Source organism: Stegodyphus dumicola, chromosome 6 (genome assembly GCF_044657685.1).
Source record: "Stegodyphus dumicola isolate Sdum_Otavi_A_Nest chromosome 6, ASM4465768v1".
NCBI lineage: Eukaryota > Metazoa > Arthropoda > Arachnida > Araneae > Eresidae > Stegodyphus > Stegodyphus dumicola.
Genome location: NC_140773.1, coordinates 147,795,074 through 147,808,989, shown reverse-complemented (window position 1 = coordinate 147,808,989; position 13,916 = coordinate 147,795,074). Strand labels below are relative to the sequence as shown.

At 31.8% G+C, this 13,916-nt stretch overlaps 1 protein-coding gene across 4 annotated transcripts in view; it reads right to left on the bottom strand.

Moving 5' to 3' along the window:
• LOC118198860 (cell adhesion molecule Dscam1-like) overlaps positions 1 to 13,916 on the bottom strand; it is a 199,755-nt gene that overhangs the window by 20,917 nt on the left and 164,922 nt on the right. For 2 of the 4 annotated variants that reach the window (XM_085818988.1, XM_085818990.1), the window contains exons 12-13: positions 9,717 to 9,908; positions 384 to 560 (exon numbers count right to left, since the gene is read on the bottom strand). In XM_085818988.1, coding sequence (XP_085675114.1) covers positions 384 to 560; positions 9,717 to 9,908 — 369 coding nt within the window. The remainder of the gene's footprint in view (positions 1 to 383; positions 561 to 9,716; positions 9,909 to 13,916) is intronic. The other 2 variants (XM_085818989.1, XM_085818991.1) reach the window with 1 other exon arrangement.

Here is a 13,916-nt window from a genome sequence, read left to right as displayed (position 1 = left end):
CGATTACAAGTAACCGAAAAAACATCTTTGTCATTCATAGCCTACGAATTTCGCAAGGGTAATAAAGCAAAAATAGTAGCGAGAAATACTCGTCCTTTATGTATCCAAATGCCTGAAAAGCAAGATTCAAGAGCAGCACTTTCTCAGATCAAAATATATTTAAATGATCATATTTGACTAAATCAGCATAAAGCATTTTCTATCTTTAGAATTTAGCAAACTCTTCCTCTCCTCTAATAATCGAAACAGATAATGTGACAATTAGAAATAACTATTATTCGGTTCTAAAGTCGTCATGCTAAAAATAGGTAAGTATTCGTATCTCGCATTGCACTAACGAGCGCTTTCTTCAGCACATTGGAGATGTCACAGGAGACGCATACCTGGCACAGCTGCTTTGTAGCGTTTCTCCTCCCTTCTGACGTAGAAACAGGCCCCAATTAGCACCAGGAAGATGATCCCCACTGAGGAACCCAGAGGAGCGATGACTGAAAGCCTCAGATAAATAGGCGTGTCTTCTCCTTTCTCCACGATGGGATGAGACGACATGTCCGACAGCGCTGTGAATATAATAACTGTTCATATGCAAGAAAACCAAATATAATTAATACAATGTTTTTCAGATATAAACAAATATGTATAAATTAACGTTAATAAGAAAATTAGAAGCTTTTCTTAATCACAATGTGAACAGCAAGAAAATAAACACATTTAAGTATTCTGAGTGATGAAAATTTCTGAAATCTATAAATACATATATTTTACACGGAGATAAATGCAGTAAACTTTCTCAAAGACGACAAGCCACTTTTCTAGAGATGATTTTTGATCTTCTGTGGAAGTGATCGTCTTAGAGAAGTAGGTTCAATAGCAATGCTTATTTATCTTTCCAGAAATACTGGTCACTTTTAGAGGTGGTTACCTGAGCGCGATTGTCGCCCTGATAGGATTCACTGCATTTCTAGAATTGTTCGAATAGTCGGCACTAGTAAATGTTTATGGAAGGGTTAGTAACTGAGTAATTCCAATTTATGAAATGAACGAAACAAGGTTGTCAGTCTTTCACGTTAAGACAAGTTTGATGTATAGACTCTTTGTAGTAAAAATATACAAAACTTTTTATCTGCTGGTCTCCGAAGAGAAATATGCTAGCAACAGAAGTGTCTTTTATAACCATATTAGTCATAAAAAATGCTTCTCTCAATTTTTTTAGTGCAATTCTTTGGCTAACGTCGTCGCTGCTCGTTTCTCTTCATTCATCTATTATCTGAAAACGTAAGCTTCCAAAAATTGTGGGGTGCATACTGTAAACATAATGATGTGTGAATTAGATATTGCGTCTAACGAAGTGTGTTATCCAGCAACTAAAATTACTTTGAATGGACGATTACGTCTGTCTGCAAGTGCTATCTTTTCATGTAGGCAATTCATTACAGTCAAATGAGAAATAAAACTTAAAATTAACCAATCACAGCTTAGCTTTACTTATGAACCTACTTAGTACAAATACTGCTTCGCGAGCAACTACGTCACTCCTTTTCTTAACTTCTGCCCTGCCAACATCTCAGCTCTGCTTATGGTTTCCTGTCTAAAATGCTTACGTAGTACTTTTCAAGCCAGTGTACATAAAAATTATCGTATTTAACTAATGGATAAATGTCTATCAATATAATTTGATACGTGTGAAAATAAAGATTAGTGTTCCATTTTTTGTTTCGTCAAAATCCATTTTTTGTTTGTTTCGTCTGTATCCTTTCACCCTCAGCCATGATGACTATCGAAAGTTAAAGTACCGATGCTTTCTACGCGGTTAAAATATTACATACATATATATACGCATATATAATTTAAAAACTGATGTCGCGACGAAGCGGCGAAAACGATTTACGGAGAGATGGAGCTTGGTGCATTAAAGGCGACAGTTGTAGTGGCCGATTTAAGTTTTCTTTATCCTTGAGAAGTACATTCTCAATATGAAATATACATCGTAACGGACAACTTGCTCGCCCGTTCTTGATCATATTTATCTCTTTCCTGCTTCTTTATAACAATTAATTTCAATTGAGGAATGAGCAGAAAGCGGCAAGCGAGTTGACAGTACAGAAGTGAGAGAGATAATACGCCACGTCTAAGATAAAAGCTTGGGTAAGCATGAGTTAGTTTCGGTTTAGCTTCACTTTGATGGGTTAATATTTAGTTTTGGTTCCCAGATTAGAAGCCTTATATATGTATCTCATCACTAGTGTTATCTAAAAATTATATATGGGCGTTACACTTTAAAATGACACAATTTAGTGATTTATTACAAGCAGTTACGATTTTTAAGATAGAAAAGAGAACTATTTAAATAAAAAATGGAAGGGCAAGGAACTATTACAAATGTTGCGTATATCAAGTTGTTGGATGCATATTTCACAAAGATACTTTTAGGCTTTATTTTAAACTAGCCGCTACGCGGCCAGCCTTTGTCTGGCTTTTAAATGCACCGGAAAATGCCTAAAGGAAACACCAAACATTAAATTTAAAAACTGCACAGAATTTTACTCTGAAGAACAACTTAATACATATATATATATAATAAAATGAAATAAAATAAAATAAAAATTTCAATAAAATGTATTACATATAAAAAATTACAACAAAATAAGCAATATCCCTTAATACAAATATTAATTCTCCTAATAAATAAATTAATCAACTTCTCGTTGCGTTCTCTCGACAAACCTCCAGTGTATAAGAGAAACATTAAATTTGAAAACTGCACAGAATTATCGCCCTCATTTTTCCGAGTGGCAACAGTATTGATATTAGCAACAATGACACTTAGCCATTGTTGCTGATATAATGAGAGAGAATTATCGAGTTGATGCGATTTCATCAAATAACATAAAATAAAAAAAAAAAAAAAAATAATAAAAAAAAAAACATTCGAATTTTGAAAAAATCGCTTCGAGGTGCATTGGCTCTTGTCTAGATGCACAAATTCGTAGACCTGGGTCTATTAGCTTACGCACAGCACGAACAAAAGACACACACAGAGACAGACTCTTCCTTATATATATAAATATTTATGCAGAAAATCCTGTTTCAAGTTCGCAGTCTAAAAGATACAAAATTTAAAATTTTCCAGTTTATAAAAATAAACTGTTTAAATAAAAATTAGAATTTAAGCAATGTGCATGATTTAAGATGTGTATGATTTATCTACATCATCAATCAACACTTATGCCCTAAACTGTTTCAACTGGACATTCGCTTGCCAGTGAAAACAAAAGTGCAGTTAATGATATTTCTAGCATAATTTTGCAAAGATTAGAAAAAGTATTATAAATAAGCATTCAAGTAACATCTCATCACATAAGAATTCGTATTGTTGTAACATAGATAATGAGCAATGACTGCTTTTATATCATGCAGCGTATCTTGTTGGTGAACTACCGATATCACTGTTAGCAGTCTACGCCAGCTGTGCAAAGAACATAAAATAACCTCGGGTTCTTTGGACTTCAGCTTTGTTTTCAAAATTGCACCAAAGTGTCTTGTTTGTTAAATGATTGTTATTGGGCGCTGAGTCAAACTAGTGAGATCCTTGCTGATGAGATGGTATTAGCATCGAGGAGAAAGAAACAAAAGAACATCGTCTGTTCCACTTCGAGTTAATGATCCTAACAGTACGGAGCTTAATTACTTCCAAACTTGAAACATTTGTGAGGAAGTTTCTTGAGTCAGCAGATCATTTTTCTCTTTTTCATGGGCTTGCGCTAGTTGATGCAATCTACAAGACGGTTGTAGCTTTTATTTTTTTAATACTTAACCGCAACGAATATAAAAGGTCATATTCCCAGAATATGGCGATTTCATAAATAAAACTGCAAAACTATATTTTATTGGACTGAATTGACCGGTTAATTCCACTGCGCATTTTGTAATTATGACTTAAAATTCAGATCACATTATTCTTGATGAATTTTTGCTTGATTTTTCTTGAATTTCGTTTAGATTGCCGTGAATTTTTCTTTAGACGTCTTAATTCTGTCTCTGAATTTACAACTGTTTACTTTAGATTGTGTTTGAGATTATACCGTATAAGGTTTTTCCAAACTTCTTTATTTCGTGACCTGGTTGCTTTAATATTTTCCCTTTGTTACTCAGTAAAATTACTTATGACTTATTGGCAAATTAAATTTTAATATTAAAATACTTTTTCTTTATTGCGAAAACACATTCAAAAATGTAAAACAATGAAAAAGTTTTTTATAATGGGAAGTGTGATGATGTTTCTCGTTAACACTATTTACAGGTCTATAGGAAAAGGTAACAACTTTATTCATAAATCTAGTTCGACATCTAATCGATTTCTGTATTTATTTTTTTAGAAAAAACAAGTGTCGAGGAGGCTGTTTCGGATCTGTAAGTTGTTACAAAAGGTATTAGAAACTTAAGTGTCTTTTACTGTCGACGACAGGATAGCCAAAAATCTATCCATGGTATTTTGTTGAGCTCTCTCTCATAAAGGGCTATAATACTGGACGGATTATTCATAGATTAAATATCTGAATCAATAATTCCGTACCTGATTCTGTATTAATTGTGAAAGGGTTTCTTATCCATGCTTTGTTGCAATGAATTGGAGGAACATATTCTGTCACATTTGTCTGCAATCCTTTCATTTTCTTCCTCGATAGCAGTTCACATTTCACGAGTCATAGAACTAATATTGTATTCTTTTTGCACTTCAGTTAGTTTCATTAAAGCATTATAATTTCCTGCTTCGGCACAAAGGGTCCACAAACTGATCTTCTATCTTTCTTTGCACTTTAAATACAATTACGTTGTTGCCTTTTAACATTGTAATACCTTGTAACGAAAGATTTAATTTAGTAAAAAAAATAAAAAATGTCATAAAGTAGATAAAACAGCATCAACCAATGAACAATTCTCAAAACAATCTTTAAATTAATACCACATTGTCCATTTAGCCATTTAGGGGATGTTGGTTTGAAAGCATAAAAACTGTCATTTCCAAAAGTCTCTTTAAAACACTCCCTCTGGATTACGATTATACGTAGCAAACTAAAAGAAGATTTCCATGTTTCAAGACGCACCTCTTTACATAATGCACTGAATAATCTGGCATTGAAGGATGTTCTGGACGATGTTCCATAAAATTTATAAATTTTACACACTTTTGCATAGCAGTTTGCAAAAACAATGACATTTTTTTTTATGGCCAAAGCTTCTGTGGTATGCTGCAATGCAACAATACATATTCTGGTGCCATGACCTTTATTTTTGCAAACATCTCAACATGGATGCCTGCCATTAGGAGATTACCATCGCTGCTCAGTCCCATGCAGTTTTTCCAGTCAATGTCCTTTCGAATCCTGTAAGTATTGATTAAATTAAAAGTTTCTTCTGCTGTTGTTCTTGTTCAATGGTTCGCAGAATAGAAATTCTTCATTAGTTGCTCGGTCCGAGTTTCGAATCCCGTGAACGGGTTGGCTGCATGGGTGTTTTCGTGGTAACGTGTATACGAGCCAGTTCCCCTTAGAAAGTCCTCCACGAAGGCATCCCTTCCCTTAGGCAGATAGCCCTCGATGCTTTGCCATAATTAAATAACCTAACCTAACCTTCATTAGATGCATTCTCAAAATCATATCTCACGAAACACAATAAATGGCAGTGTCCGATATGTCTGAACTTTTATAGATTTTAAGAGAAAATACTGTTTCAAACGAACAACAGGTTTCTTCAATATTATCTATTTCCACGATTCTAAGCTTTATTGTATTATTGGAGAGCGACAACATATTTGTCTAATTTGGCTGTTTCTTATGAAATATACGAGATGCCAAAATTTTCATTGCAGGAATTATTACCTTTTTTTACAACTACATATCCAGTTTCGGCAATTAATTGGGATATTTCATAAGAAGCCATAACTAGATTTTCAGAATATGCCTCCTGAGAAAATTCGAAGGCATAGTATCTTTGCTAGCCATTGACTCTTTTTTCTTATTTATAAATAAATATATCGGCTTATTATAAAGTGCCTCTTCACCTATGAAGGTCTTAAGAATTCATTTGATAAGGTCATGTAAGAAATAATACACAGTGGTTTTTAATCAGCACTTTTCAAGAAAACAAATTTCCTAAAATGTAATTTTTGAAAATCTGAAACTATTTTTTTGAAAAATTCATACTGAAAAACTGCTATATATGCACAAAAGCAACCTTTCACTATCTAGTAAAAATAAAACAGCATAATAAATTATTATCGATTTGGATCTCGAGTAATTATGAATAGATAAATGAAAGTTGATGAACGTCTTTCGCCCATAGTTATATATTAAGTATATTCTTAAATATCTTTTAAGAGATAGCGGAAAGATTTCAGTGGAAACGCTGCGCCATTTTATTTCAACACATAACTGAAAGACCTCTTGAAATTTCTAGCATCGCCTCGCCGTAAGGCATATTTAAATAAATGCACATTCAGCTTTCTTGGTGTATAAAGTTATTCGTCAAAAAGATTAAAGTCAGTTAAGTCTTATGTTCTTAAAATAATAAGATATTAGTACATTATGAAGATAATGTTACTACAACAAAGCTAATGAATACGAACAAGAAATTTACGAACCCAAATGATTTTATTAATTAGAGACTGGCTATATATAATTTTTAAAAAATTTCCTGCAGCAATTTAGAATTAAACTAGTTTGCCATTATTATGAAAAAATAAATTAGCACCAAAGCTGGTAAAAAGTAAAATGGCATGACTGTGGACTGAGACAGTAAGTCAAAATATTCATTTTCAAGAATTCAGATTGCCCTTAATTCACTGTGTTACCGAAACCGGTATGTTGCTTCATATAACTTTTAATAAATAGTCTGAAAAGATTCGACCTTGATGACACGGCCTGACTGACTGAAGAACTTTAGATTATCAGATTCGGCCAGTTTCGCATAATTTTGTACTCTTCTTTAAGCTGCTTGTACTATAGTGTTCCTCAAACCTGGCGCAGAGACTGAACAACTCCCACATTTACATAAATAGACAAAATTAAGTGAATATAAAAACTGACATTGAAAGAGAGCAAACAGAACTTGAATAACATTCAGTAAAGATTATACAACTCATAAGAAATTGTAGAGACATTAGGATTAATTGGAAAAACCGGAGAGATGAAAAGTTAGCAAATGCCTTCGCCGGGAATCGAACCACGGACCTCTGGAATACCGGCCCAGCGTGCAGAACCACTACACCACGAAGTACATCGTAGTTTTAGATTTGGAAAACTGATTAAGCTAAATGCAGTAAATTTAATTCAAAAGTTGTAATAATTAGAATACTGGGACTTCATCAGGTTACATTAATTTTAGTGTTATTTTAAAAACGAGTTAAGATAGTTATCCTAAAAGATATTCGTTTGTTTGCGAGTGAACTGGGAAGGAAAAAAAATAATTAAAGCTACAAAAAATCTTTGAATTTTGAGAACTCCGAGAAAATTATACTAAATAACATAAGACGCAAAGATAAATAAATATATAATTAAATATTAACTAATGTAATTTGATACTTCAAAATAAATCCGACTTTTAAAAACACGCTAATTCCTCACTATCAAAAATGTGCGTGTAAATTTTGACTTCACACAAAATCTTATTAAGTGCAAATTGTTTATAGTGCTTTGCTGGTAATAATGTGTTAGAGGTTATTTTGTATGCTAATATAACAGATACTGTGTTCTTACAATAAAGTAATCTAGAAAAGAACAAACATTTGCTATCTGAAAATTCCATATTAGTCTAACGTTCGGAAGATAAGTACCATTAATATGTCAAAAAGTTGGAAAAGTAATTAAGAAAATTAAAACATCTAAAAACCGTAAAAATTAAAAAAATACTGCAAACTGATTTTTGTATGCATATTTCAATTTAACATCTGAAACAATTTTTCGAAGCAAATCTTTGCGCACATATAGCATTTAATAAAGAAAAGAGTTATTAAAGATGTATTTCCAGGTTTATTTCATTGAATCGCTTGCTCACGAGGCTGTCAATAAATATTTCTCTCATGTTGTATACTTTTTCTTTTGTCAGGATACAAAATCCACTTAATGAAATTTTTCTTAAACTACCATTCAGCTATCCCCTTTTTTTAATGCTTCTAAATTACTTCATCAGGTTTTGATTCCATTTTCCAGCATTTTATTAAAAAAAAAAAAAAAAAAAAAAAAAAAAAAAAAAAAAAAAAACGCGTTTATAAACGGAATCATGCAATTTAAATCTACACTGTTCAAAGGTATTCATGTTTTATGACGAAAAAGACAAAATATAAAATTTTCAAATCTTTTCTTGAGATGCAGTATAAAACAAAAGATCTACTTGCTAATGACGTAAGCATTTTTTAATCGAATGGAGCTTCAAATATTCGGACTAATGGCCACCACAGACAATTCGAACAGTTGAGAAAATTCAGATAATAATGTTGCTTTATTTACTCATTATGTTTTATTTACTTACTTATTTAAATTCAGATAATAATGTTGTTTTATTTTTTATTTTTTATTTTACTTTTATGCATGCCAAAACAATGCAATAAAGGATTATATAATGGGAAACACAATTGCTTTTCCATTAAAGTTTATAGACCACCGATTTGCCAAACATTGTAAAACAGTCTACAAGCTACATACTCAGTACGCAGTCATCTAATTTTATTTTATAACTAATTTAAAATATAATACTGCATAGTAGTTTTGCAAAATGATAATTACTGTTTAGGCAAACAAAATATTTAACTTAAAGAGATCGACAAGAGATAAAGAGATAAAAGGATACAATTTCTCTAATGTCTGCTTAATAAAAAAAGCTGTCAACTGAAAATGATCTCCAAAAGTGATGATATAAAGAAGATGCACGATGAAGTAAATTATTGGTAATATTTCACAAAATTAATTATCGTATATGCTTGGCAAAATACCGTTATAAGAGTTATCAAAAGCATTAGTAACAACTGTTTAAAGCCTTCCGTAGATTTTGAGGCCTCAGGATAGATCCTACTTTATGAGGCCAAAGGGGAAAAATATCACGCGGACTCAAGTCAGTGGAGTATAGATGCCAGTGCATGCTGTCAGGAAGACAGTGGTGTATGGAGGTCTGTGCATATAATATGAACAGTCTAAGGCTTCGACTTTCTGAATGTTAAACAGGTCTTTTCAGAAACAATCACACTCTATGAGGTCTTATTCAGTCTTGTTGGCACCAGTAATCTCTACCAATAACCAAGTTCTTGCAATAATTCCTTTCCAAGAAGACCCTCATATCAAGATGCAGTTACAGTTCCTTCGACCAAAAAATGAACCAGGAATCATTTGTCTTATAAGAGTCTTATAACGCAATCCAAACTGTGACTTTCTGAGAGTATTTTAGACACAACTTTTACCTTTATTATGTTTTCTCTATGAAGACAGTCGCTTTAGAACTTTAACCTTTAGTAGACACTTGACTAGTTATATTTTTCTAACTGTTATAGTCTTCTTTAAATAAGACTTATTGTTTATTTTAAACAGTAAATATCATCTTCTGTATCATAAAAAATAATATAACTAAAATGAATTATTAACAAGCTTACTTTACGTAGAGAAAAAAAGATCTTAGATTAAAAAAATAATATTACAATTTGGCATGTGAAAAGCTCAAATGTAACTTACCTCCTCCTTCGGTTCTGACAGTTAAAATATCACTGGGGTCACTATCTCCTGACTCGGAGGTCACTCTCATATATAGCTGGTATCTGGTTCCTTCCCGCAGGCCGCTCAAGGTGTATTCTTTCTCAGCAGATCTTGGAATTGTGATTTCGCTCCAAGGACCGTATTCGTCCTTGTAATAGAGAGTGTAATCTGCTGAAGAAAGGTATTAAACATTAAACAGTAATATTATTGCCAAGAGTAAGTTATTTAAATGGAGAAATTTAATTTACAACCGGCTAGAAACTTGATTCCATTTTTTTCACAGAGTAGGTATCCAAAATTTTAAAGGCAACAAAACACAGATATGCAAAATTTGATTAATAAAATAAGCAAGAGAACATAAATTTAACACAACTAATAAAATTATATAGCATCTCTTTTGAATTAGAAAATAGGTCAGGTTCATTAACCAAGGCACAAGACACTAAAATTGTTTGTCCTTTTGATGCCTTCGTAAAGAACGTTCTAAAGAAAATTGATTTATACAGGGTGTCTCATCAAAACCGCCCTGACTCTGCACAGCCAGATTCCTCGCTTGGAATACATAAAAAGGCCCAAAGAACTGTGTCTGTACGATTCATAGTTTTCGAGGAAAATGCAAAAGAAAAGTATGACGTCATATACAGTACAAGGAAAAGAAAAACTTCATTGAAAATATGATCATTCGTTTTTGCATACACTTCTACATACATATGTCTTACTTAGGAAGACGTTCAAAACATCCAACGTGCATGTCGAAGTACGCATGTGCATGCAGTGGAATGGCTGACTTCATACGTTGCAGCAGCGAGGTGCCATCAAAGCAGCATGAAGTCGAGAGACTAAGTCCTTTTCTGTAGTAATTAGATCTCGATAGATGAATTTCTTCAGATAAACCCACAGGAAAAAATACAAAGATGTCAGATCTGACGATCATGGTGGTTATAAAGCCGGACCCCCACGGCCAGCGGCCTGGGCATTTCATATCCGCCAATCATGTTTAGAAGCGTTGAAATGCGACGGAGCTCCTCATGCTGTAACCATACGCGATGTGACGGACATGACGTCATACTTTTCTTTCGCGTTTATCTCGAAAATTATAGGCCGTGCAGGTATAGTTCTTTGGCCACTTCTTATGGCATTCGAAGCGGAGAATCTGGCTGTGGGTGGTTTTGATAATACATCCTATATTTATGTTATACACCATGGAACCTATATTTATGTTATACACCATGGATACCTATATTTATGTTATACACCATGGATACCTATATTTATGTTATACACCATGGATACCTATATTTATGTTATACACTATGGAAACGCCCATACAACCACCCCGTTTGCCGAGATTTGAATTTGGAATCACAGAACTAGAGGACTATTTACAAAAATAAACGATTATATCGTGATCGAGGTACATAATAAATGGTATTAGAAAATTATTTATTTATTTTTCTAAAGAAATAAATAACTGCAAATATCATTAATTAGGTATAATGTTGCGTATACTTCTAATTCATAATTAGATATGCATATATTTTGATACTATATCTAATTATGATCAGATATATTACGTATAATATTTATAAATACTTAACTATTGATATCTGCGTAGTTTACTACGAACTATTGAACTCGATGATTTTGCAAAGTCATCTTTTACACTATTAAACTCTCATAATTGTAAAGTATTATATATATTTGTATTGTACATAATTATAAGTAAAAATTTACATAACTGAAAAGATAAAAAATGAGATTAAAAATTAAAATGATTTACATATATGGAATTTAAATCCTCTGTTTGTTTTATTCCTAAGCTATGTAGTTTATACCCGGGGATGGCAACAGTACGCAGTATGGTTTTACATTTCTATAATAATATAGCTTACTATAACAGAAAGCGGAGGGGGAGGAAATGCTAAGACTAAAGACACATCTAATACCAAAATATACGTTGATCGCGTGCAAAACAGAAAATTACACCAATACTACTTGTATATAGCAGTCTGTAGAAGTATATATGTATTTCTCCGGGTAAGTCAAGATCTGTGAAATATATGTATTCTGATACAAATAAAACTTCTAATAATGAACAGGGGAGAAAATGACTTTTGGTAGAACCACAAAGAAAAAGCTTTCACTTCTCTAATAGTAGAAAGCATGCGCATTCAGGATGTGAAAAGCAAAGAAAAGAAAAACTGTGAATTTAAAAATCATTGATGAGATGGTATGAAAAGGAAGCGAAAAATTAAAGGTTTTGTAACATATAAATAAACCCTTAACGTATTTTATTTTGATAGATTAGTAATCTTTTTAAAATTTTCAAATATACTTAATAAATGATATTAACAAAAACCAAGTAAATGATCTACATAAAAATAATACTTCAGGATTTGATCGAAAATTCAACATAAGCTAAATTACTTTTACAACTTCAAATTTAATACAGCACACTGCTACATAAAGCATACTTTTTGTTTATTTAGTTCAGTCTTTTTGTCTTTTATACACTCTTAAGTTAGTCCATTCTAACCGATAATAAAAATGTGCGGAGATACATTTTTAATGCTTTGTATAAAGGAAAACGATCATCAAATATTTCAATTACATTTCAACGAATAAACGCAACATGGGTTGAAGCCATGTAAAGTCATGGAGGGTACGCAGCTAATACACGTAACATTTTAAAACGTTTCACTTCCTTTGGGACTTTTACATCCATTTCCTGTTTTTTTCTATTAATTATATTATGATTGTTCTATTAGTAATTATTAGTATTTCTATTAGTAATTATTAGCACGAAACAGCTCCTATAAAATGAATAACTGCATTGTCTTACAGCAGAAAATTATGACAATAAAAAGATGTTAATATTTACAATTAAAAAAAGTTTATAAAAATCAGCTTACGTCGCGTACGGAGGCAATTCCAGAGAATGCTGTTCATAGCATTTATTTTATCTCAATTCGAAACAAATAATGCGATCATTATGTTAGAAATAACCTTAATGAAAAAATAATAATAATAAAAAAAAATTATAAAAAATTAAAATCTGAAAGCTTTCAGATTTTACATTATGCCCAAAGGGATGTTTTGTGTGTTACCTTTATTTATGAAATATCAAGTTCTTCGCACTTAAAACATAAAATTCAGTTTAATAGCAATACACAGTCTCGTGCACTGGAGATAATTTTTTTTCCCGTACAGTGTTGCCATTGCTGCTTTTAAATCGTTGAGTTTGTTAATCAAACATTCGTTAAAGTTTTACAAAAAATGCAATAGATAATAAAACAAATTCCAAATTTTGCTTCCAGATGTTCATATTCGGGTGCAAACGTACGTTATTCAAAATTTGATAACTGTAGGTACCGTTGTTTTATTACAATGCGAGAAACATACATACATTCACGTAGATTCTCCATTATTTAATTTCTTTAAATATAATACAGGGCGATAATATTTAGTGGCAACAATTTGAAAAGTGAACAGAGATTTATAGTGAACCAGCGCAAAATACCAAAACGAAATTAATAGTTCTTCTGGGCAAATTGCCCCTTTAGACTAAAAATGAATGAAATGAAAATTAATGAAAAGTAATAAATGCTGCTGTCTGAGATCTAAATAAGTAATTTCGTACAATTTAAAAAACGTACAATTTAAGAATAACGTACAATTTAAATTTTTAGAATACTTTTTCATTAAACATACTTCAGATTCTATTGCTGTAAGCTTTTCATTTTCCTTGTCACAATCGATTACTTTTATGACCTTGACGAATATTCGAACTTGCTCTTATATCACTTGCTCTATGCCTTCGAATTTTAAACCGGTTCTGTTGCATAAATAAACAATTTTCCTTGAATGTCGTAAGCTTATTCTACGTATTGTGTCTCGAAAATCTTTACAGTAATAGTTTATCAATAGTAAGGAACAGGGGCAAATAATCTAGGCAGTACAATCTAGGTTCAAAAACAAAAGTATTAAATAATTTTTACGTTGTTACAATAGCGCAAAAATAAGAATTTTGATGTTTTATTTTTCCTGTTAAAAATAATATTTTTCGAACATATTCAGAAGATAGATTATATAATCGCATATAAAATTGAATTCTTAAAAATATTAGAGTATAGAAAACTATATAAAATAGTGTTTTAAAATCCAATAGTGTTTTTAAAT